The following is a 23,655-nucleotide window of genomic DNA, read 5'->3' as shown; positions in this document are numbered from 1 at the left end:
TAACTAACACACACACAATAACTAAACACACACACAATAACTAAACACACACACACACACACACACAATAACTGAACACACACACAATAACTGAACAAACACACAATAACTGAACAAACACACAATAACTGAACAAACACACAATAACTAAACACACACACAATAACTAAACACACAATAACTGAACACACACACACACACAACACACACAATAACTAAACACACACACACTGAACACACACACAATAACTGAACAAACACACAATAACTAAACAAACACACAATAACTAAACACACACACACACACACACACACACACACACAAACAAACACACAAAAACTAAACACACACACACACAACTAAACACACACACACAATAATACACACAATAACTAAACACACACACAATACACACACACACACACACAACAACACACACACACACACACACACACATAACACACACACACACAATAACTACACACACACACAATAACTGAACAAACACACAATAAACACACACACAATAACTAAACACACAATAACTAAACACACACAAAAACTAAACACACACACAATAACTGAACACACACACACAAACAACACAACACACACACACAATAACTAACACACACACAATAACTAAACACACACACACAATAACTAAACACACACACACACAACTAACACACACACACACACACACACACACACAATAACTGAACAAACACACAATAACTAAACAAACACACAATAACTAAACACACACACACTAAACACACACACACACACACAATAACTGAACAAACACACAATTACTGAACAAACACACAATAACTAAACACACACACAATAACTAAACAAACACACAATAACTAAACACACACACAACTAAACAAACACACAATAACTAAACACACACACAATAACTAAACACACACAATAACTGAACAAACACAAAAACTAAACAAACACAAAAACTAAACACACACAATAACTAAACAAACACACAATAACTGAACAAACACACAATAACTACAATTGCATTAGAATGACAATTATATATATATATATTACATTTATATATATATTTCATATTATATATATATAAATGTAATATATTCATTACTATATATTATATCATCAGCCATGTTGACTCATGCTTGTCTCTCCTGCTCTGAGGGAAGGATTCTTCAGTTGGTTGTAATCTCCACCACCACCACTAGATGGCCCTCTATCCTGCACACTTATATAATATCAGATATGAGCTGGTCTTATATTTCTGATTATTAATGATCATAAACTGCAGGAATCAAACATTCCTTCTCCTCCTCCTACCACACCTCTTCCTCTTTCTAGTCCTTCTCCTCCTTCCACTCCTCCTCCTCGTCCTCCGCCTCTTCCTACTCATCTTCCTCCTTCCACTCCTCTTCCTCTTCTTCCTCCTTCTACTCCTCCTCCTCCTCTCCACAACACCACCAGCACCACCTCCACCACGACCTTCACCACCACCACCACCACCAACTCTACCACCTCCAACACCATCACAATGACCTCCACCAACACTACCACCAACACCAACACCACCTCAAACACCACAACCTCCACCTCCACCACCACCACCAACTCCAACACCACCACCACCACCAACACCACTACCACCACCTCAAACATCACCACCACGACCCCCACCAGCACCACAAACACCACCACCACCACCACCGCTCTCTCTCTCTCTCTGCAGGCCTGCTCCTGTTTTCATGCCTCCCTTTAAAGGGCCCTCTGTGGTTGCCGCGGTTACCAGGGTTTTTTGGACTCCCTGTAATTGAGTCTTGCGTTTTCACCCTGGATTCTGCTGCCTGCACAAAGCAGTGATTATTCCTGAGGACGAGTGGGGGAGGGGTGTTGCCGGGAAGGGGTGGGGGGGGGGGGCTCTGACTAAATACCATCACATTCTCATGAAGCTGATTGGCTGCTCACTCTTCTTCTGGTCTCTGAAAACCTGACTGAACGCACCCAATAGAGACAAACAGAGAGACAGAGACAGACGGACAGACAGAGAGACAGACACAGAGACAGACAGACAGCTTCTTCAGGTTCAGATCTGAAACACAGGTAGCAGCATGAATCTCTGCCTGTCTGACTGACATCTCTCAGTGGATGTCCTCACACCACCTGGAAATCAACCTCCACAAGACCGAACTGCTCTTCCTTCCAGAGAAAGACTCTCCCACCCTCGACCTGACTACAACCTTCAACAACTCTGTTATCCCGACCCTGACTGATAAGAACCTCGGAGACACTCGACAGTCAACTCTCTCTTACTGCCAACATCACTGCAACAACACGTTCCTGTAGATACATGCTGCACAACATCAGGAGAATACATCCTCTTCTCACTCAGAAGGAGGTGCAGGTTCTGGTCCAGGCTCTGGTCCAGGTTCTTTTCTAGGTTCTGGTCCAGGCTCTGGTCCAGGTTCTGATCCAGGTTCTGGTCCAGGCTCTGGTCCAGGCTCTGGTCCAGGTTCTGGTCATCTCATGTCTAGACTACTGTAACTCCCTCCTGGCAGGTCTATCTGTTCGTACCATCTGACCTCTGCAGCTCATCCAGAATGCAGCAGCTCGACTTTAACCTCCTAGATTCACTCACACTGCCCCGCCCCTCCTCCTTCTCATCCTCTCCGCCTCCTCCTCTCCTTCTCCTCTCCTTCTCCCCCTTGTCTTCCTCTACTTTTCTGTAAATGTGAGCATGTTACAGTGAACATGTCTCCTGCTGTCATGCTGCTCGTCAGCAATACGTTGACGGCTGATGTCACTCTGTATGTAGAAACTCCAGATCATCAGCATGTGATGTGTTCATTGATCTGTAACGTGACCTTCTGGGATGTGTGAGCAGAACATGTGCACACAGACTCTCATGATTTAAGACTTTATTTATGACATACCACTTTCTTTATGGAGCGTAATACAGTGGACTGTTTACAATGAGAGTCACTGCAATAAATACAGCTCAGAAATACAGAGGTAAAGAGTGGAAACAGGTCATGTGATGCACCAGGAAGTGGTGGTCTGCTCTGAGAGGAGATCTAACAGCCTCGTCCTGACCTGCGGCTGTGAGACAGCAGGTGGAAGCTCCTCCCACAGACCAGGGAGCTGTCAGTCAAACACTGCTGCAGCTCATCTCTTACCTCCACTTCTGGGCTCCATCTTTAAGACATCTTTAGAAAGAAGCTGATAAAAAAAATCTGACTTTACACTTAAAAACATGGAAGTAGATCTCAGTAGCTCTAAACTAGAAGCTGTGAGAGCTGCTGCTCCGTCACAGAGAGAAGAAGATGAAAGACCCAATGTCCTGCTTCAGACCATAAAAACTAGTGAGGACAGCAAAAGACTTGCTCTGTTGTGCAGCTGATAGGATACACTGGTTAATACTGCGCTGAGGTGAGTGGGAGGGGGGGGGAGCTAATAGTCAATGCTCTGGTCGTTGTAACGGGAGCTGTAGTCGTCATGGTAAGTTCCGTGGTACTCATCCTCCTGGAACTCCGCCTGATAGTCACTGTCGCTGATCTCAGACCCGTTGGTGCCGGTGCTCTGGCTGCCGTTGGCATGGACCACCGGCTCCGTGGGGGGGGCGCAGTACTTGGGGTCGTACACCTGTCGGCCCAGACCGTACACACTCATGCCTCGCTGGGAGGCTACCTTGTTGGTGCCCATCTGGAGGGAGATGGTGGAGTTATCCAGCGGCTGCAGCGCCACCTTCTGGTCAAAAATGTCTCTGCGGGTTCCGGGGGCAGACATGCCCGCCTGCAGGGAAACACATGATGAACATATGAACATGTGATGGTGGCGAAGGAGTGAACGTGTGATGGTGACGAAGGAGTGAACATGTGTGATGGTGACGAAGGAGTGAACATGTGTGATGGTGACGAAGAAGTGAACACGTGATGGTGACGAAGGAGTGAACACGTGATGGTGACGAAGGAGTGAACGTGATGGTGACAAAGGAGTGAACACGTGATGGTGACGAAGGAGTGAACACGTGATGGTGACGAAGGAGTGAACACGTGATAGTGACGAAGGAGTGAACACGTGATGGTGACGAAGAAGAGAACACGTGATGGTGACAAAGAAGTGAACATGTGATGGTGACGAAGGAGTGAACATGTGATGGTGACAAAGGAGTGAACACGTGATGGTGAAGAAGAAGTGAACACGTGATGGTGACGAAGTGAACACATGACGGTGACAAAGGAGTGAACATGTGATGGTGAAGAAGAAGTGAACATGTGATGGTGACAAAGGAGTGAACATGTGATGGTGACAAAGGAGTGAACATGTGATGGTGGCAAAGGAGTGAACACGTGATGGTGACAAAGGAGTGAACATGTGATGGTGGCAAAGGAGTGAACACGTGATGGTGACGAATGAGTGAACATGTGATGGTGACGAATGAGTGAACATGTGATGGTGACGAATGAGTGAACACGTGATGGTGACGAATGAGTGAACATGTGATGTGATGAAAGAGTGAACATGTGATGGTGATGAAAGAGTGAACATGTGATGGTGACGAATGAGTGAACACGTGATGGTGACGAATGAGTGAACATGTGATGTGACAAAGGAGTGAACATGTGATGGTGACGAAGGAGTGAACATGTGATGGTGGCAAAGGAGTGAACACGTGATGGTGACAAAGGAGTGAACATGTGATGGTGGCAAAGGAGTGAACACGTGATGGTGACGAATGAGTGAACACGTGATGGTGACGAATGAGTGAACATGTGATGTGATGAAAGAGTGAACATGTGATGGTGATGAAAGAGTGAACATGTGATGGTGACGAATGAGTGAACACGTGATGGTGACGAATGAGTGAACATGTGATGTGATGAAAGAGTGAACATGTGTGGTGATGAAGGAGTGAACATGTGTGGTGATGAAAGAGCGAACACCTGTGTCCGCCTCCACCCTATCTTTTGTCTGTCTTGTTTCACTTCCTGTCCTTTCTATGATTGTTGGCCCCGCCCCCTGATTAGTTTCACCTGTCCCTCGTAGTCCTTCCCTCCCTGCTGTATTCAGTCTGTGAGCTCTTCTTCTTCCCTCTTTGTCACTTTGTTTCAGTTTCCTGTCTGTTGCTGAATCTTTTGAAACCCAGAGAACATAAACCACCTGAACTGCGTCGCCATGGCAACAGGTTTCTCCAACATGACAACACGCCGCTCACAGTTTCTCGCCCTCGAACCTTTAACCCAAATCTGATGTTTCTGTGGTTGGTTACTGTCCCAGCTTCTTTAAAAACAGGGTTGTACTACATAAAACCAGTTCAGGTTTAATTGCAGTGTTTCTACCTTCCACTGTGTTCCATAACAGACCAGCTGCTCTGTGAAGCTCAACGTGACCAATCACATGCAGGTAAGACAGCATGAACTGTAACTAAACTCAATATTTGTCACAGTTTCCGTGACAGAACCTAGAATAACTGATGCCGTGGTAACAGTTTTTGGTTCTGTGTGAGAGTGCTCTGGGCAGTGTTTGGGTCTGAGAGGCTTTCAGGGTCCTGGATGTGGTCCATGAACTGGACTGGAGACATGAGGACCAGGATGTGTGACCAGCAGTGAAAAAACATGGCCCCTGTGTGTGCTCTGTTTTGGTATCTTTGAGCATTAGTTTGAGATGAGCAGCAGATTAATTGTTGGAGAGGAGCTCACCTGGCTGGCTCCTTTGTTGGTTCCCATCTGCAGACTGATGGTGGTCTGGTCGTAGGGTTTGTCCGTCTGAGTCTTTGGGTCGTACAGATGTCTCCTGGTTCCGTACGCAGTCATCCCAGCCTGACTCGCACACTTGTTGGTTCCCATCTGTGAACAGAAGACCAGCGGCAGGCTGTCAGTCAATCCAACATCTCCAACATCCAGCAGTCCACCTGCTTCCTCATTCAAAGGGAGGATGAACTTCTGAGTGCACCGTTTCTTTTTCTAGAGACAGACTGGGTGTTGCAGCACCAGCAGGATTTATTCAAAGTTACAAACATAACATGAGTTCTCAGCAGCAGCCTCACGTCCTGTTACCTGCAGTCCGATGACACACTGCCCCGCCTTGATCTTCTCATCGTCAAAATGTCGAGCCTGTTTGTCTGCGTATTTCACACCGATGTCGATCTTTGTGTCGATTCCTTTGGTCTTTGCCTGAGATATGAAGAGGACATGTTGGTCAGAGGACATGTTGGTCAGAGGACATGTTGGTCAGAGGACATGTCCCTCTCTGCGTCCCTCACCATGCTAGCCAGGGCGAGCAGTGTGGTCTGGACTTGTGTCATGTTCCCGTTCTCAAACAGGTCGTTTGCCTCGAAGATGTCGTTGGGCTTCAGGCCGTAGTTCAGGATGGCTTTGATGAAGTTTCCCAGGTTTTCCAGCTGCAACAGAGAAGATGTGATGAGAGTCGTCAGAGCGGGACGGACGTCTGAGTGTCCTCTGTGATTCAGACTTTCAGCTCTTACCTTGTGCCAGTTCAGCTGTGACAGGTTGATTTTCTTTACTGAACCAGGGTGCAGTTTATTAATCAGCCTAAGAGGAAAAGGAAAACACATGTATCAGAATTTAAACCTAATCTTAACTTCAACCTCACCTTCACTAATTTAAACCTAAATTTAAACCTAACATTAATTTAAACCTAATCTTAACTTCAACCTCACCTTAACTAAATGTAACCTTAATTTAAACCTAATCTTAAATTTAACCATAAACCTAATTTTAATTTAAACTTCAATTTAAACCTAACCATAATTTAAACCTAACCTTAACCTTAACTTAAACCTAACCTTAATTGAAACCTAATCTTAAACCTAACCTCAACTTCACCATAAACCTAATATTAACAACCTTAATTTAAATTTAACCGTATACATAAACATAAATTTAACCTATCCTTAATTTAAACTTGACCATTAACCTAACTTCAATTTAAGCCTAACCTTAATTTAAACCTAACCTTAACTTGAATTTAACCATAAAACTAACCATAACGTAAACCTAGACTTAACTTAAACTTAACTGTAAACCTAATCTTAATTTAAACCAAACCTTCACTTAAACCAAAACCTAACTTAAACCCTAATGTTACCGTAAATCTAACCACAAACCTAACTTTAACTTAAATCTAACCATAACTTGAACCCAACCATAAACCTAACCTTAACCTAAACCTAACATAAACCAAAGCTTAACCTTAAAACTAACCAACCGTAACCTCATATTTAATGATTTACATTATTGGCATGTGTTCCCCACAACATCAAAGCGCGCGCACGCCCACCCGCCCGCACGCACACACACACACACACACACACACACACACACACACACACACACACACACACACACAGAAGACTTACTCGCAGAGGATGACTCCATCCTTCAAGCCTTTCTGGAAGGTTCCTCCAATAGGCATTCCTGTTACTTCCTCGATCCAGAAGCGAAGCTCCTCCTCTTTTTGTTGGTCATATTTCTGAGCAATCTGAGAGAAAAAAACATTCATAAGTCATCAAGTCCACTCAGTTCAACTGACTCAGGTCCTGGATTGAAACACAGTTGATCCTCAAAGACCTCGACACCATAAAATAGGTTAAATATTTAAAACCGTCAGGTTAGTTCATGAACTTTTAGTAACAGCAGCAGGAAAATGAATTTTTGGTTTTGTGCCTCAGATTTCACAGGAAGGTCTCTGGTTCTATTCCAGGAAAGTGTTTCTGTGATGATGATACCTACAATTTATTTACAATTATTAGGAACACCTGTTTATTCAAGCAGCTCAGGATCTTCAGTTAACACTCATCAGAGGGAGGAAACGTGACCTGTGATTGTTGGTGAAACTGAACATCCTGAGAGTGCAGCTCTGCAGACGGTGACCAGGAGACAGAAAGTCTCTGAGCACGTCTGCAGACGGTGACCAGGAGACACGAAGTCTCTGAGCACGTCTGCAGACGGTGACCAGGAGACAGAAAGTCTCTGAGCACGTCTGCAGACAGTGACCACCACAGGTGCTGTGTTGTCAGACCATACATACAAGTATCCTTCTGCTTTATCTCCCTTTGTTGTAGCTCCTGGATGGAGGTGTGTTGGACCATCAGAAGGATCCACAGAGCTGCAGTGTTCTTACAGATGTTCCTCTGTTCAGGACCGTTGGACCAGAACCAGAACCATCATCTGTTTCACTAATACACCATCAGATCCTGCTGGGAGGGAAACCCGACCGACATCATGTCCATGAGTCCAGGTCTCCGCTGCACTCAAAACACCGCCAGAGACAGGTGGACACCGCCAGAGACAGGTGGACAGGTGGACACTGCCGGAGAAAGGTGGACCTATGAGAACGTCCACCTGGGAGACTGTCCACCTATGAGACCGTCCACATGGGAGACTGTCGACCTGGGAGACCGTCCATCTATGAGACTGTCCACCTATGAGACAGTCCACATGGGAGACTGTCCACCTATAAGACTGTCCACCTGGGAGACCGTCCACCTATGAGACTGTCCACCTGGGAGACTGTCCACCTATGAGAACGTCCACCTATGAGAACGTCCACATGGGAGACTGTCCACCTATAATACTGTCCACCTGGGAGACTGTCCACCTATGAGACTGTCCACCTGGGAGACCGTCCACCGTCTCTCCTGTTCTCTCCTGCTCTCTCCTGCTCTCTCCTGTTCTCTCCTGCTCTCTCCTGTTCTCTCCTGCTCTCTCCTGCAGCTCTCTCCTGCAGCTCTCTCCTGTTCTCTCCTGCTCTCTCCTGTTCTCTCCTGTTCTCTCCTGCAGCTCTCTCCTGTTCTCTCCTGCAGCTATCTCCTGTTCTCTCCTGCTCTCTCCTGCAGCTCTCTCCTGTTCTCTCCTGTTATCTCCTGCAGCTCACTCCTGGTCTCTCCTGCTCTCTCCAGTTCTCTCCTGCAGCTCTCTCCTGTTCTCTCCTGCTCTCTCCTGTTCTCTCCTGCAGCTCTCTCCTGTTCTCTCCTGCTCTCTCCTGTTCTCTCCTGCAGCTCTCTCCTGTTCTCTCCTGCTCTCTCCTGCTCTCTCCTGCTGCTCTCTCCTGCAGCTCTCTCCTGCTCTCTCCTGCTCTCTCCTGTTCTCTCCTGCAGCGATCTCCTGTTCTCTCCTGCTCTCTCCTGCAGCTCTCTCCTGTTCTCTCCTGCTCTCTCCTGTTCTCTCCTGCTCTCTCCTGCAGCTCTCTCCTGTTCTCTCCAGTACTCTCCTGCAGCTCTCTCCTGTTCTCTCCTGTTCTCTCCTGTTCTCTCCTGCAGCTCTCTCCTGCTCTCTCCTGTTCTCTCCTGTTCTCTCCTGCAGCTCTCTCCTGCTCTCTCCTGTTCTCTCCTGCAGCTCTCTCCTGCTCTCTCCTGTTCTCTCCTGCTCTCTCCTGCTCTCTCCTGTTCTCTCCTGCAGCTCTCTCCTGCAGCTTTCTCCTGCTCTCTCCTGCAGCTCTCTCCGGTTCTCTCCTGTTCTCTCCTGCTCTCTCCTGTTCTCTCCTGCAGCTCTCTCCTGCTCTCTCCTGTTCTCTCCTGCTCTCTCCTGTTCTCTCCTGCTCTCTCCTGCTCTCTCCTGCAGCTCTCCTGTTCTCTCCTGCAGCTCTCTCCTGCTCTCTCCTGTTCTCTCCTGCTCTCTCCTGTTCTCTCCTGTTCTCTCCTGCTCTCTCCTGTTCTCTCCTGCTCTCTCCTGTTCTCTCCTCCTGCAGCTCTCCTGTTCTCTCCTGTTCTCTCCTCTTCTCTCCTGCTCTCTCCTGTTCTCTCCTGCAGCTCTCTCCTGCTCTCTCCTGCTCTCTCCTGTTCTCTCCTGTTCTCTCTCTCTCTCCTGTTCTCTCCTGCTCTCTCTCCTGTTCTCTCCTGCTCTCTCCTCTCCTGTTCTCTCCTGTTCTGCTCTCTCCTGTTCTCTCCTGCAGCTCTCTCTGCTCCTGCTCTCTCTCAGCTCTCTCCTGCTCTCTCCTGCTCTCTCCTCTCTCCTGCTCTCTCTCCTCTCTGCTCTCTCCTCTCTCCTGCTCTCTCCTGTTCTCTCCTGCAGCTCTCTCCTGCTCTCTCTCTCTCCTGTTCTCTCCTGTTCTCTCCTGTCTCTCTCCTGCTCTCTCCTGTTCTCTCCTGCTCTCTCCTGTTCTCTCCTGTTCTCTCCTCTCTCCTGTTCTCTCCTGCAGCTCTCTCCTGCTCTCTCCTCTTCTCTCCTGCTCTCTCCTGTTCTCTCCTGCAGCTCTCTCTCTCCTCTCTCTCTGCAGCTCTCTCCTGCTCTCTCCTGTTCTCTCCTGCTCTCTCTCTCTGTTCTCTCCTGTTCTCTCCTGCTCTCTCCTGTTCTCTCCTGCAGCTCTCTCCTGTTCTCTCCTGCAGCTCTCTCCTGTTCTCTCCTGCTCTCTCCTGTTCTCTCCTGTTCTCTCCTGCAGCTCTCTTCTGCTCTCTCCTGCTCTCTCCTGTTCTCTCCTGTTCTCTCCTGTTCTCTCCTGCTCTCTCCTGCAGCTCTCTCCTGTTCTCTCCTGCTCTCTCCTGTTCTCTCCTGCAGCTCTCTCCTGCTCTCTCCTGTTCTCTCCTGTTCTCTCCTGCTCTCTCCTGTTCTCTCCTGCAGCTCTCTCCTGTTCTCTCCTGCTCTCTCCTGCTCTCTCCTCTTCTCTCCTGCTCTCTCCTGTTCTCTCCTGCAGCTCTCTCCTGCTCTCTCCTGCAGCTCTCTCCTGCTCTCTCCTGTTCTCTCCTGCTCTCTCCTGTTCTCTCCTGTTCTCTCCTGCTCTCTCCTGTTCTCTCCTGCAGCTCTCTCCTGTTCTCTCCTGCAGCTCTCTCCTGTTCTCTCCTGCTCTCTCCTGTTCTCTCCTGTTCTCTCCTGCAGCTCTCTTCTGCTCTCTCCTGCTCTCTCCTGTTCTCTCCTGTTCTCTCCTGTTCTCTCCTGCTCTCTCCTGCAGCTCTCTCCTGTTCTCTCCTGCTCTCTCCTGTTCTCTCCTGCAGCTCTCTCCTGCTCTCTCCTGTTCTCTCCTGTTCTCTCCTGCTCTCTCCTGTTCTCTCCTGTTCTCTCCTGCAGCTCTCTCCTGTTCTCTCCTGCAGCTCTCTCCTCCTGCTCTCTCTCTCTCTCTCCTGCTCTCTCCTGCTCTCCTCTCTCCTGCTCTCTCCTGCTCTCTCCTGTTCTCTCCTGCAGCTCTCTCCTGTTCTCTCCTGCTCTCTCCTGTTCTCTCCTGCAGCTCTCTCCTGTTCTCTCCTGCTCTCTCCTGTTCTCTCCTGCAGCTCTCTCCTGTTCTCTCCTGCTCTCTCCTGTTCTCTCCTGCTCTCTCCTGTTCTCTCCTGCAGCTCTCTCCTGTTCTCTCCTGTTCTCTCCTGCAGCTCTCTCCTGTTCTCTCCTGCAGCTCTCCTGTTCTCTCCTGTTCTCTCCTGTTCTCTCCTGCTCTCTCCTGCTCTCTCCTGTTCTCTCCTGTTCTCTCCTGCAGCTCTCTCCTGTTCTCTCCTGTTCTCTCCTGCTCTCTCCTGCTCTCTCCTGCAGCTCTCTCCTGTTCTCTCCTGCAGCTCTCTCCTGTTCTCTCCTGCTCTCTCCTGTTCTCTCCTGCTGCTCTCTCCTGTTCTCTCCTGCTCTCTCCTGTTCTCTCCTGCAGCTCTCTCCTGTTCTCTCCTGTTCTCTCCTGCTCTCTCCTGTTCTCTCCTGTTCTCTCCTGCAGCTCTCTCCTGTTCTCTCCTGTTCTCTCCTGCTCTCTCCTGTTCTCTCCTGCAGCTCTCTCCTGTTCTCTCCTGCTCTCTCCTGCTCTCTCCTGTTCTCTCCTGTTCTCTCCTGCAGCTCTCTCCTGCAGCTCTCTCCTGCAGCTCTCTCCTGCTCTCTCCTTTTCTCTCCTGTTCTCTCCTGCAGCTCTCTCCTGTTCTCTCCTGCTCTCTCCTGTTCTCTCCTGCTCTCTCCTGTTCTCTCCTGTTCTCTCCTGCAGCTCTCTCCTGTTCTCTCCTGCAGCTCTCTCCTGTTCTCTCCTGCTCTCTCCTGTTCTCTCCTGCAGCTCTCTCCTGTTCTCTCCTTTTCTCTCCTGTTCTCTCCTGCAGCTCTCTCCTGCAGCTCTCTCCTGCTCTCTCCTTTTCTCTCCTGTTCTCTCCTGCAGCTCTCTCCTGTTCTCTCCTGCTCTCTCCTGTTCTCTCCTGCTCTCTCCTGCTCTCTCCTGTTCTCTCCTGCAGCTCTCTCCTGTTCTCTCCTGCTCTCTCCTGTTCTCTCCTGCAGCTCTCTCCTGTTCTCTCCTGTTCTCTCCTGCAGCTCTCCTGTTCTCTCCTGTTCTCTCCTGTTCTCTCCTGCAGCTCTCCTGTTCTCTCCTGTTCTCTCCTGCAGCTCTCTCCTGTTCTCTCCTGCTCTCTCCTGTTCTCTCCTGCAGCTCTCTCCTGTTCTCTCCTGTTCTCTCCTGCTCTCTCCTGTTCTCTCCTGCAGCTCTCTCCTGTTCTCTCCTGTTCTCTCCTGTTCTCTCCTGCTCTCTCCTGTTCTCTCCTGCTCTCTCCTGCTGATGATGACTGTATCAGATGGATTCATTTCATCAGATTGAACAGCAGAAGATAAACATTGATCTGAAACAGCTGGAGCTTAAAACTTATTGATCAGCTGATAGATAACCTGAATCATTACTATTACAGCCATCAACACCATCATCATCATCATCATCATCATCACCACCATGACAAAGGACAGCATAGAGATAGAAGAGAAGAACTGTTGGTGGAGACGACAATCGCAGAGCAGAGACATGCAGCTCCATGACGGGACATCTGGAAAAGAAAGAACAGAAACTACACGAGCGAAAGAACTGAATGGAGACAACAGACAATAAGAAGAAACTATGAGAGAAGAAGATGGTGAGGTATGAGTCAGTTAAAGAGTAGGAGGAAAGAAAAGAAGCTCAGCATGTAACGAGGTCCTCCAGCAGCCTCGGCCTATAACAGCATAACTAAGGGTTGGTTCAGGTCTACCTGTTCAGCCCTCCAACACAAACTGGGAGCTGGTTCCACAGGGGAGGAGCCTGAAAACTGAAGCTCCGCCTCCCATTCTACTTCTGGAAACTCTAGGAACCACAAGTAGACCAGCGTACTGAGAGAGAAGTGCTCTGCTAGGATTATATGGTTCTATAAGATCTCTAAGATATGATGGAGCCTGGTCATGTAGGGCTTTGTAAGTCAGCAAGAGAATTTTAAAGCATGTAACTGCTTCCTTAAACTTGGCCACGACATCATCTGACAGACATCTACTGTAGTGGGATTTATTCCCACATGCTGTGTCGTCCATTATTGTAACTTCAGATGTTAATAAGAAGTGGTCCGACAAAACAGGGTTTGCAGGAAATACTATTACATTTTCAGTTTCCATCCCATACGACAGAACCAGATGGAGGGTGTGGTTACCACGGTGACGGGGTTTATTTACATCCTGATAAAAGCCTATAGAATCTAATAATGATCTGAAAGTAGAACTGAGGCTGTCGTTGTCCACGTCAACATGAATGTTAAAGTCTCCCACTATCATCACTTTATCTGAACTCAGCACTAAATCTGATCAAAAGTCAGAATTCAGTTAGAAACTCTGAATAAGGACCAGGTGGGAGATAAACAACAACAATACAATCCGTTTCTCTGCTTTCCAGTTTGGGTGAGAGACTAAGAGTCAGACTCTCAAATGATTTAGAACTAAGTTTAGGCTTTGGATTAATTGATAAACTTGAGTGGAAGATTGCTGCCACTCCTCCTCGTCCTCCTCCTCCTCCTCAGCCTGAATCTCTAGGAATATGATAATGAATATGACTGGGAGGAGTTGCTTCATTAATCCTAACATATTCTTCCTGTTGCAGCCAGGTCTCTGTGAGACAGAGTAAATCAATCTGATGATCAGTTATCAAGTCATTTACTAACAGAGATTTAGACCAGAGAGATCTCATATTAAATAGTCCGCTTTTAATTGTCACATTTTTTTGATCCATTAATTTGGTAGGATCCATTTTTATTACATTTTTATTGACAGATCTTTCCTTGAGTTGTTTAAATATCGGTGGTCTGGGTACAGACACAACCTCTACAGGATGTTGAAGGTTTTGGGTGAGTGACAGCTCTAAAGAAGCTGCAGAGGAGCTGTAAGACTGCAGCTCTGCGTCCTGGCCTCAACCCTGGATGTCAGGTTTTAGGGCTGTTAAGAGACACGGCCATGTTTCTAGAAAGAAGAGCTGCACCATCCAAAGTAGGATGGATGCCGTCTCTCCGGATCAGACCAGGTTTCCCCCAGAAAGTATTCCAGTTGTTAATGAAGCCCACGTTGTTAGCGGGACATCACCTCGACAACCAGCGGTGAAGTGAAGACGTACGGCTAAACATATCATCACTGGTCCGGTTAGGAAGGGGTCCAGAGAAAACTACAGAGTCCCACGTTGTTTTTCAAAAGTTGGACACCGATTCAACATTAACTTTAGTGACCTCCGATTGGTGTAACCGGGTGTCGTTACTGCCGACGTTAATAACAATCTGACTGGATTTATGATTAGCCTTAGTCAGCAGTTTCAGACATCACCCAAAACATCCCGGGCATCATCACCATCATCATCATCATCATCACTACCACCATCCTCATCATCATCATCACTAACCACCATCCTCATCATCATCATCACCATCATCATTATCATCACCATCCTCATCATCATCATCATCACTACCACCATCCTCATCACCATCATCATCATCATCATCACTACCACCATCCTCATCACCATCATCATCATCATCATCACTACCACCATCCTCATCACCATCATCACCATCCTCACCATCCTCATCATCATCATCACTACCACCATCCTCATCATCATCACCATCATCATCATCATCATCACTACCACCATCCTCATCACCATCATCATCATCACCATCCTCATCACCATCATCATTTGGGCGGCACGGTGGTGCAGTGGTTAGCACTGTCACCTCACAGCAAAAAAGGTTCCGGGTTCGAATCCGGTCCTGGGCCTTTCTGTGCGGAGTTTGCATGTTCTCCCTGTGCTTGCGTGGGTTCTCTCCGGGTTCTCCGGCTTCCTCCCGTCATCCAAAAACATGCACCTCAGGTCAGGTTACCTGGCGCCGCCCTAGTGGCAGCCTGCTGCAGCATCTCCCCCCTGAGAGCCCCCCTGCTGTAGTGAAGACATTTCCCCTCGGGGATTAATAAAGTGTATCAAATCAAAATCAAATCATCATCACCATCATCATCATCAGAACCTCTGTAGAAGAGAAGAACCCGGACTGCAGGTCTGATGGAACCAAAGGTTCTACATCATGTACAGAAGTGTTCAGATCACCTGGACTCTGAATCTATTAAATCTCAGGGGACATTCAGCTTTATGTCTGGACCGTAACATCCACAAACACAGGACACAGAGGACAGACAGACAGACATGATAGAGAGACAGACAGACAGAATAGATAAGACAGACAGACAGACAGACAAAAACAAGATGAAGAGACAGACAGATGGACGGACGGACAGACAGACAGGATGGACAGACTGAATAGATAGACAGACAGACAGAACAGACATGCTAGAGAGCCAGACAGACAGACAGATAGACAGACAGACAGACAGATAGATAGATAGATACAGGACAGACAGACGGACAGACAGGATGGACAGACTGACAGACAGACATGCTAGAGAGCCAGACGGACAGACAACATGGATGGACAGACAGACAGCATGGATGGACAGACAGACAGACAGATACAGGACAGACAGACAGGATAGACAGACAGACAGGATAGATACAGGACAGACAGGACTGTGACAGCCTCCTCTAACATTCTCACATCTCAGCTACTGAAAGTTCAGATGAGTCACTTCCTGTTCACAGAATATTTTCCACAGTGACCTCTGAACCCTGACCTTTAACCTCTAACAATCCTCCACTGGAGGACCAGGAACCCACTGAGGAGCTCGGTTCTTCTACAACACATGATGAAGCCAGAGTCTACAGGGTGGAGCAACTGCAGGTTTGATGACTGACGGAGGAGATAGAGTCTTCATCACTGAGGAAGGTTCACATCCACACACCTGACAAACATGTCGAGCTAACAAGAAGATAGAAGTACTACCACAGAACAGCAAGTTCTACCACAGAGAACAACAGGTTCTACCACCGAACACCAGGTTCTACCACAGAGAACAACAGGTTCTACCACAGAGAACACCAGGTTCTACCACAGAACACCAGGTTCTACCACAGAACACCAGGTTTTACCACCGAACACCAGGTTCACAGAACAGCAGGTTCTACCACAGAACAGCAGGTTCTACCACAGAACAACAGGTTCTACCACTGAACAGCAGGTTCTACCACGGAACAGCAGGTTCTACCACGGAACAGCAGGTTCTACCACGGAACAACAGGTCCTACCACTGAACAGCAGGTTCTACCATGGAACAACAGGTTCTACCACAGAACAGCAGGTTCTACCACAGAGAAACACAGGTTCCATCATAGAACAATAGGTTCCACCACAGAACAACAGGTTCTACCACTGAACAGCAGGTTCTACCACAGAGAACAACAGGTTCTACCACAGAGAACAACAGGTTCTACCAGAGAACAACAGGTTCTACCACAGACAAACTACAGAGAGGATCAGTGCTCCTCCTGCACACAAAGCTCCACCCATCTGAATTTTTACCTTCAGCATTCCTGAGGAGACAGACTTCACACAGACACTGAGACATGATGGAGACACCACAGAGACATGATGGAGAAACCACAGAGACATGATGGAGACACCGCAGAGACATGATGGAGACACCACAGAGACATGATGGAGACACCACAGAGACATGATGAAGACATCACATAGACATCACAGATACATGATGGAGACACCACAGAGACATGATGGAGACACCACGGTGACACCACTGAGACATCACAGAGATATGATGTAGACATCACATAGACACCACAGAGACATGATGGAGACACCACAGAGGCATGATGGAGACACAACAGAGACATCAGAAACATGATGGAGACACCACAGAGACATGATGGAGACACCACGGTGACACCACAGTGACACCACAGAGACACCACTGAGATATGATGGAGACACCAAGGAGACATCAGAGACATGATGGAGACATCACGGAGACATGATGGAAACACCAGTGAGAGCTCTTCCCAACAGAAGTCCACCTCTGTGTATCTGCTGCCACTGAGAAGACAGAGGGACAAAGGGACTCTTCACTGCAGCAGGATGTCTCCAACAAGGAGTTTCATATCAGCTCCGAAACACGCTCTCCGTCTGTCTGTGTCTCTCTGTCTGTCTGTCTGCCTGCCGCTCTCTCTCTATCTGTCTGTCTCTCTCTCTATCTGTCTGTCTCTCTTTGGATGGAAAATTTCGGGAAACTTCGGAAAGTTCGAGTTCTCGGAAGAACAAAGACCAGAGGATGACCCGGTCCCGGAGACCCTCAGCACCGACAGAACTCAGCAAGCTGAGTCCGTGAAACTTTTTGAAGAAGTTAGTTCCCGGAGAGACACAAAGGACGCGGAGGGACCGCAGCACTTACTTTGCTCCGGACTTCAGCGGACAGTCCGTAGGCGGGCCCCTTGTTAAAGTGGGTCATGGTGTCAGTTCCGTGAAGATCCTGAGCGCCAAGGTAGCAGAGCTCGCTGTGGAGAACACCGAGACCGGAGGGAAGAGAACCAGCAAGGCTTTACAACGAAGAGGACCGGAGCTCTCACGGTCTGCACCACAGCTCCGTCTGCAAAAATGTCCAATGATTGACGGACACAGCGGCCAATCAGAGCAGAGGGTGTTGGAGCCCCTCCCTCCCCTTCAGGATGGAACTCAGAGGTTCTGCTGCAGAGCTCATGGAGACCTGAACTCTACAGCTGCAGGTCCGACTGGTTCCGATGATCTGGATCTGAGGATGGATTCTGTCTCTGGATGCCCTCAGACACATTCAGGTTCTACATGAATACCTCTGATTGAGGTGCATGGTTCTGAGAGGAGGTTCTGATTGAGGTGCATGGTTCTGAGAGGAGGTTCTGATTGAGGTGCAGACTGATCAGTTTAACTTTCTAATGTTCTGAACTTATTGATTATTGTATTGATGAAGTGCCTCGATCAGACAGCTGATGAGTGACATGTGTCCAACATGAGATCAGCTGACTGTGTTTACAGTCAGAGGTTCTGATCGACTGTTTCAGGTCCTGAATGTAGTGAATCCTCCAGAGGGTTGACCCGGATTCAGAACCAGCTCACAGTCAGAACTTCAGGTCCAAACGGTCTCCTGGTTCTTCTCCTCAGAGTTCAGATCACAGAACAGTTGGAGTCAGCGTCAGTCTGTCCATGCTTCAACTTCCTGTATCCATTTCAAAATAAAAGCCCTTTAGTGCTTCATTCAAACTGAGGTTTGAACCAGCGACTAACAGGTGAAATATATTCATTCACATCATGATATGTTCTGTCAGTAACTGCAGACCCTCAGAGAGGTGGACAGTAAACATGGACCGGGGTCAGAGGTCAGAGGTCAGAAGTCACTCTGAAGACTGTTTATTTAGTAAAGAGCTTCACTTCACCTCCAGATGAACGACATGATTTTACTGTTGGTTTCATGTCATCAACTAACGACTGTCACACTTCATTATTACTTCTATCAGTGTCAGAAGAACCACGAGGAGGAAGAGGAGGAGGGGGGAGTTGCACCTTCATCATGTCACACAGCAGCAGCTCAGTTTCTGCTCCTCATCCTCACAGATCCACTGGAGATAAGATGTCAGGATGAACACAAACTGTAGCTCCTCTTCCTCCCCTCTTCCTCATTCTCCTTCTTCTCCTCCTATCCCCCTCCTCTTCCTCCTCCCCTTCTCCCCCTCCTCCATTCTCCTCCTCTCCTCTCCTCTCCCCCTCTCCTCCTCCCCTCTTCCTCATTCTCCCCTCCTTCTTCTTCTCCTCTCCCCTCTCCTCCCCTCCTCACACTTCTGGAGACGGTTGTTCTTGTGTTGAAACAAACTGCTTGATGACGGTAAAAAGGTATAAAGAGTTTTATTCATGAGCACACGTGAACATGTAAACATGTCAACACGTAATCATGTAAACACATGAACATGTGATCATGTAAACACGTGAACATGTGTGCCCACATTCCACAGATGCGGTCACACGATGCGTCCCAGGAAGATGGACTGAGGGTATCTGTCCCTCAGAGAGGACCACTGGACGAAGAAGAGGTCTGCCAGCGGGTAGAGGATCGTCCCACTCAGAGACAGCGTCTCCACCCTGCAGAGACTCTCCACGTACACCAGCAGGACCTTCTTTATTCCCACAATTCCAAGCAGGAGTCCCGCCGCACACAGAGGGACACACGTCCCTGGGCCGTTACACAGAACCTGCAACACGGAGGACAGTTACACAGGGGACACGTCCACGGAGACATGTGGAGGAACACGGCTGATCCATGTATGTCCTCAGACAGAGACAGACAGACAGACAGACAGACAGACAGACAGACAGACAGACAGACAAAGAAAGACAGACAGAGACAGACAGAGGGAGACAGACAAAGAAAGAGAGACAGACAGAAAGAGACCGAAAGAGACAGAGACAGGTCTGGTTTCCATAGGAACATGTCGTTTCTTGGTATCTGTCTCCACAGAGCAGCAGATGTCATGTTTGACTGACTTTAATATGTTTCTGTATTTGAAGACACCAACAAACCTACGTTCTCTTTTCTTCTGTTCTGAAATCATCACTCCTGAAGACCAGAACATGTTCACAGTCTGAGGAACAGCAATAGTTCTATCTTCAGGGTTCTACCTCTGGAGAACATGGCAGCTGTTGGTGTTCTATCTACCGCCTCCTACTGGACAAGATGGAATCAATTCTTATTACTTACACCTTTACGTCTCAGTCCACCTTAAGTAACTCAGGTGAGTGTAACGTAGTGTTACTAACGTCAGCGCTAAACTCCTCCAGTAAATCAGAGGCCTCAGGACTGGAGGGGGGGGGGGGTAAATAAGAGGCCTCCGGGGGAGTTTAGGTGGACAGGAAACCAGACTGAGCTGCAGTTAAGTCTGGAGAAGTCATCATCTGCAGACACACGCACACACACACAAAGACAGACACACGCACACACACACACACACACACACACACACACACACACACACACACACACACACACACACACACACACACACACACACACACACACACACACACACACACACACACACACAGAGAGAAAGAAGCTTCGCGTAGCAGATGGAAGCGCTCAGACATCAAAACCTTACATTGTTCACTGGTGAAATGAGCAGCTCACTAAATATTAAATACACCTAAATACACTTCAATACACCTAAATACACTTCCATACACCTAAATACGCTTTAATACACTTTAATACACCTAAATACACTTCAATACACCTCAATACACTTCTATACACCTAAATACACCTCACTGCACCTAAATACACTTCAATACACCTAAATACACTTCAATACACCTAAATACACTTTAATACACTTCAATACACCTAAATACACTTCAATACACCTAAATACACTTTAATACACTTTAATACACCTAAATACACCTAAACACACTTCAATACACCTAAATACACTTCAATACACTTAAATACACCTAAATACACCTAAATACACTCAAATACACCTAATACTCAAATACACCTAAATATACCTAAAAACACCTATATACACTCAAATACACATAAATGTACCCAAATACACCCAAATACACTTAAATACACCCAAATAAACCTAAATACACTCAAATACACCTTCATACACTCAAATACACCTAAATACACACAAATACACCTAAATACAGTCAAATATACCTAAAAACACCTAAATACACTCAAATACACCTAAATATAACCAAATACACCTAAATACACTTAAATACACCTCAGCAGAGGACAGTGGGGCTTCTTTACCCTGCTCACAGACCTGCAGGCTCAGAGGTCTCAGACGTACCGTCAGCGTCATTAGGAGAAACTGAAGAGTTATAACGTGTCTTTCCTGCTGAGGACAGACATACGTGTCCCTGAGATACAACATCTCACATATCTGCCTCCTAAGATTCAAACTTTGTAAGTGTTAGTCTCTCCTGTCGCATGATGCACCTGTCCCGGCTGTTTGGTGTCAGGTCACGGGGGTCAGGTGACAGGAGGCGGGGCCTGTCCTGCTTTTGGGGGACACATCCCTGACATCAGAGTCCAAGCAGGACGACAAACTGACAAGACTGACCAATCAGTGAAGAGCAGGAGAGAGTGACATCATGACAAAACTCAGAGACTGTGTGTGTGTGTGTGTGTGTGTGTGTGTGTGTGTGTGTGTGTGTGTGTGTGTGTGTGTGTGTGTGTGTGTGTGTGTGTGTGTGTGTGTGTGTTGACCCACTCACCATGTCAGGTCTCAGAGTGAACACCAGAGGCAGGGATAGCCTCAGAGCCCTCAGGGTGCTCAGAACAGAAGAACACCAGGACTGATGGACCTCTCGGCTTCGAGGGATCCGACAGATGGAGAACTGAGGAACAGATATCAAACAGAACACGTCTGACGGAACCGAGAACACGTCTGACAGAGAACCGAGAACACGTCTGTCTGACGGGGAACAGAGAACACGTCTGACGGGGAACAGAGAACACGTCTGACGGGGAACAGAGAACACGTCTGTCTGACGGGGAACAGAGAACACGTCTGACGGGGAACAGAGAACACGTCTGACGGGGAACAGAGATCTGTAAACGTCTCTATGTAAACATGTCTGATCTCCACTCAGGTCTGATCACAGCAGTCATCCATCTTAACTCTCACTAACATGATGTCTACAGAGAAGTGCACTCCTGCCACCTGCTGGTGAACACTGGTACTGATCAGAACTTTTTCCTCCCTGTCCCACTCCATCCTAACCTGGTGGACAGGTGTCCCGGTGGACAAGTGTGTACCTGAGACTCAGAGCCTGACTGCTTCCTGGACTTTTCAAAGTTGCAGATCTTGTCCTCGCTCATCCTGTCGGTGTCGGCGACCACGTAGTGCCGAGGACTGTAGGCCGCAGACAGACTCCCCATCAGCCGCAGGATCTCGGTGGTGTGACCACCTGCAACACACACGGCACAGTCACACCTGCACCGCCCCCTGCTGGACGGAAGATTACAGCACGCTGAACCCTTCTTCCTCCAGTAACTCTGAATAAATATGAAACTTCACGACTGTATAATGTTGCTGCTGCAGCTCAGTCCTGTTCAGACACGCAGCAGCATGAAGACATGAGGTCACAGGACTGTCAATCAATCAGCTGACAGACCTGTCCCTCCTATTAACACCCCACTGGGATATGTGTAGTTTATGTGCAGTCATCTGGAAGTATTCAGTCTCTGTGACAAAGTAAAGAGTCTATATAACTGGCATTTGTTTGTTCTTCAGATTTATTTATTCTCAGTTAAAATGATTCTACTTACACATTTTTATTTTCTACTTTAATAAACAGACTCAAAATTCATTTAAAACTGTCCACGAAGTCCAAAACGAACAACCCTATAACTAGTAATGGTCTTTCCCAGCAGAAGTCTACCCACGGACACGTTGGTACAGTCCGGTGACGTACACTTAGATGCTACGGAAGTTAGCTGCTGGCAAAACTTGACGAGATGTAATTTTGCATCGCTGCTGAACGTGTCTTCAACTTGAGTCTGATGATGTTATATACGGTCCGCGTGTCCGAACGGGTCCATAGTTTGACGTCATAAAAGCACCGTGAAGCTCCGTGACGGTATAAAACACCACACCGGAAGTACGTTAATATAACTTCTTCTCGTTAACGGTACCTGATCCTGCAACGACGAGGACAGAGACTGGACCTGCAGAACCAGGCTGCTGCTGCGGGCCCGACTTCACTACAGAATACAACCGGAAAACAAACAGCAAACACATGAGACCGGCAGCCAGCGCAGCTCCCGCCAGCAGCGCCATGACGGCTGTCAGGAATGAGCCCTGAGTTCAGGCTGTCAGGATGGAACCCTGAGTTCAGACTGTCAGGTTGGAGCCCTGAGTTCAGACTGTCAGGATGGAGCCCTGAGTTCAGGCTGCCAGACTGTCAGGATGGAGCCCTGAGTTCAGGCTGTCAGGATGGAGCCCTGAGTTCAGACTGTCAGGATGGAGCCCTGAGTTTAGCCTGTCAGGATGGAGCCCTGAGTTCAGGCTGCCAGGCTGTCAGGATGGAGCCCTGAGTTCAGGCTGTCAGGATGGAGCCCTGAGTTCAGGCTGTCAGGATGTAGCCCTGAGTTCAGGCTGCCAGACTGTCAAGATGGAGCCCTGAGTTCAGGCTGTCAGGATGGAGCCCTGAGTTCAGACTGTCAGGATGGAGCCTTGAGTTCAGCCTGTCAGGATGGAGCCCTGAGTTCAGACTGTCAGGATAGAGCCCTGAGTTCAGACTGTCAGGATAGAGCCCTGAGTTCAGGCTGTCAGGATAGAGCCCTGAGTTCAGACTGTCAGGATGGAGCCCTAAGTTCAGGCTGCCAGGCTGTCAGGATGGAGCCCTGAGTTCAGGCTGTCAGGATAGAGCCCTGAGTTCAGGATGTCAGGATAGAGCCCTGAGTTGAGACTGTCAGGATGGAGCCCTGAGTTCAGGTTGTCAGGAAGGAGCC

The 23,655-nt window shown here is 47.9% G+C and overlaps 2 protein-coding genes across 2 annotated transcripts; both read right to left on the bottom strand.

Moving 5' to 3' along the window:
- Nucleotides 1-2,916: 2,916 nt before the first annotated feature.
- Nucleotides 2,917-17,755, bottom strand: cnn3a (calponin 3, acidic a). Its single transcript, XM_069688537.1, has 7 exons — nt 17,548-17,755; nt 7,392-7,513; nt 6,498-6,564; nt 6,276-6,413; nt 6,070-6,186; nt 5,713-5,859; nt 2,917-3,805 (listed from the first exon to the last, which is right to left on the bottom strand). Exons 1-7 carry the CDS (start codon nt 17,602-17,604, stop codon nt 3,464-3,466), a joined length of 990 nt encoding a protein of 329 aa, XP_069544638.1. The 5' UTR covers nt 17,605-17,755; the 3' UTR covers nt 2,917-3,463.
- Nucleotides 17,756-19,011: 1,256 nt separating this feature from the next.
- Nucleotides 19,012-23,042, bottom strand: alg14 (ALG14 UDP-N-acetylglucosaminyltransferase subunit). Its single transcript, XM_069688534.1, has 4 exons — nt 22,837-23,042; nt 21,958-22,109; nt 21,414-21,536; nt 19,012-19,372 (listed from the first exon to the last, which is right to left on the bottom strand). Exons 1-4 carry the CDS (start codon nt 22,979-22,981, stop codon nt 19,142-19,144), a joined length of 651 nt encoding a protein of 216 aa, XP_069544635.1. The 5' UTR covers nt 22,982-23,042; the 3' UTR covers nt 19,012-19,141.
- Nucleotides 23,043-23,655: the final 613 nt, after the last annotated feature.

This window comes from Brachyistius frenatus, unplaced genomic scaffold, assembly GCF_029030835.1.
Source record: "Brachyistius frenatus isolate BFR_SWC_R1_liver_20210118 unplaced genomic scaffold, ASM2903083v1 Contig_621, whole genome shotgun sequence".
NCBI classification, from domain to species: Eukaryota; Metazoa; Chordata; class Actinopteri; family Embiotocidae; genus Brachyistius; species Brachyistius frenatus.
Note: the sequence above shows the minus strand (reverse complement) of the source record. Positions and strands in the feature narration are given on the sequence as shown.

Coding starts and splice junctions, on each gene's coding strand:
- alg14 (XM_069688534.1), bottom strand. CDS start 22,981: ATGGCGCTGCTGGCGGGAGCTGCGCTGGCTGCCGGTCTCATGTGTTTG. Junction 22,110..22,836: donor CCTCGTCGTTGCAGGATCAG/GTACCGTTAACG, acceptor TGTGTGTTGCAG/GTGGTCACACCACCGAGATC. Junction 19,373..21,413: donor TCACTCTGAGACCTGACATG/GTGAGTGGGTCA, acceptor TCCGTGTTGCAG/GTTCTGTGTAACGGCCCAGG.
- cnn3a (XM_069688537.1), bottom strand. CDS start 17,604: ATGACCCACTTTAACAAGGGGCCCGCCTACGGACTGTCCGCTGAAGTC. Junction 7,514..17,547: donor CCGCTGAAGTCCGGAGCAAA/GTAAGTGCTGCG, acceptor TTTTTCTCTCAG/ATTGCTCAGAAATATGACCA. Junction 6,414..6,497: donor CACAGCTGAACTGGCACAAG/GTAAGAGCTGAA, acceptor TCTCTGTTGCAG/CTGGAAAACCTGGGAAACTT.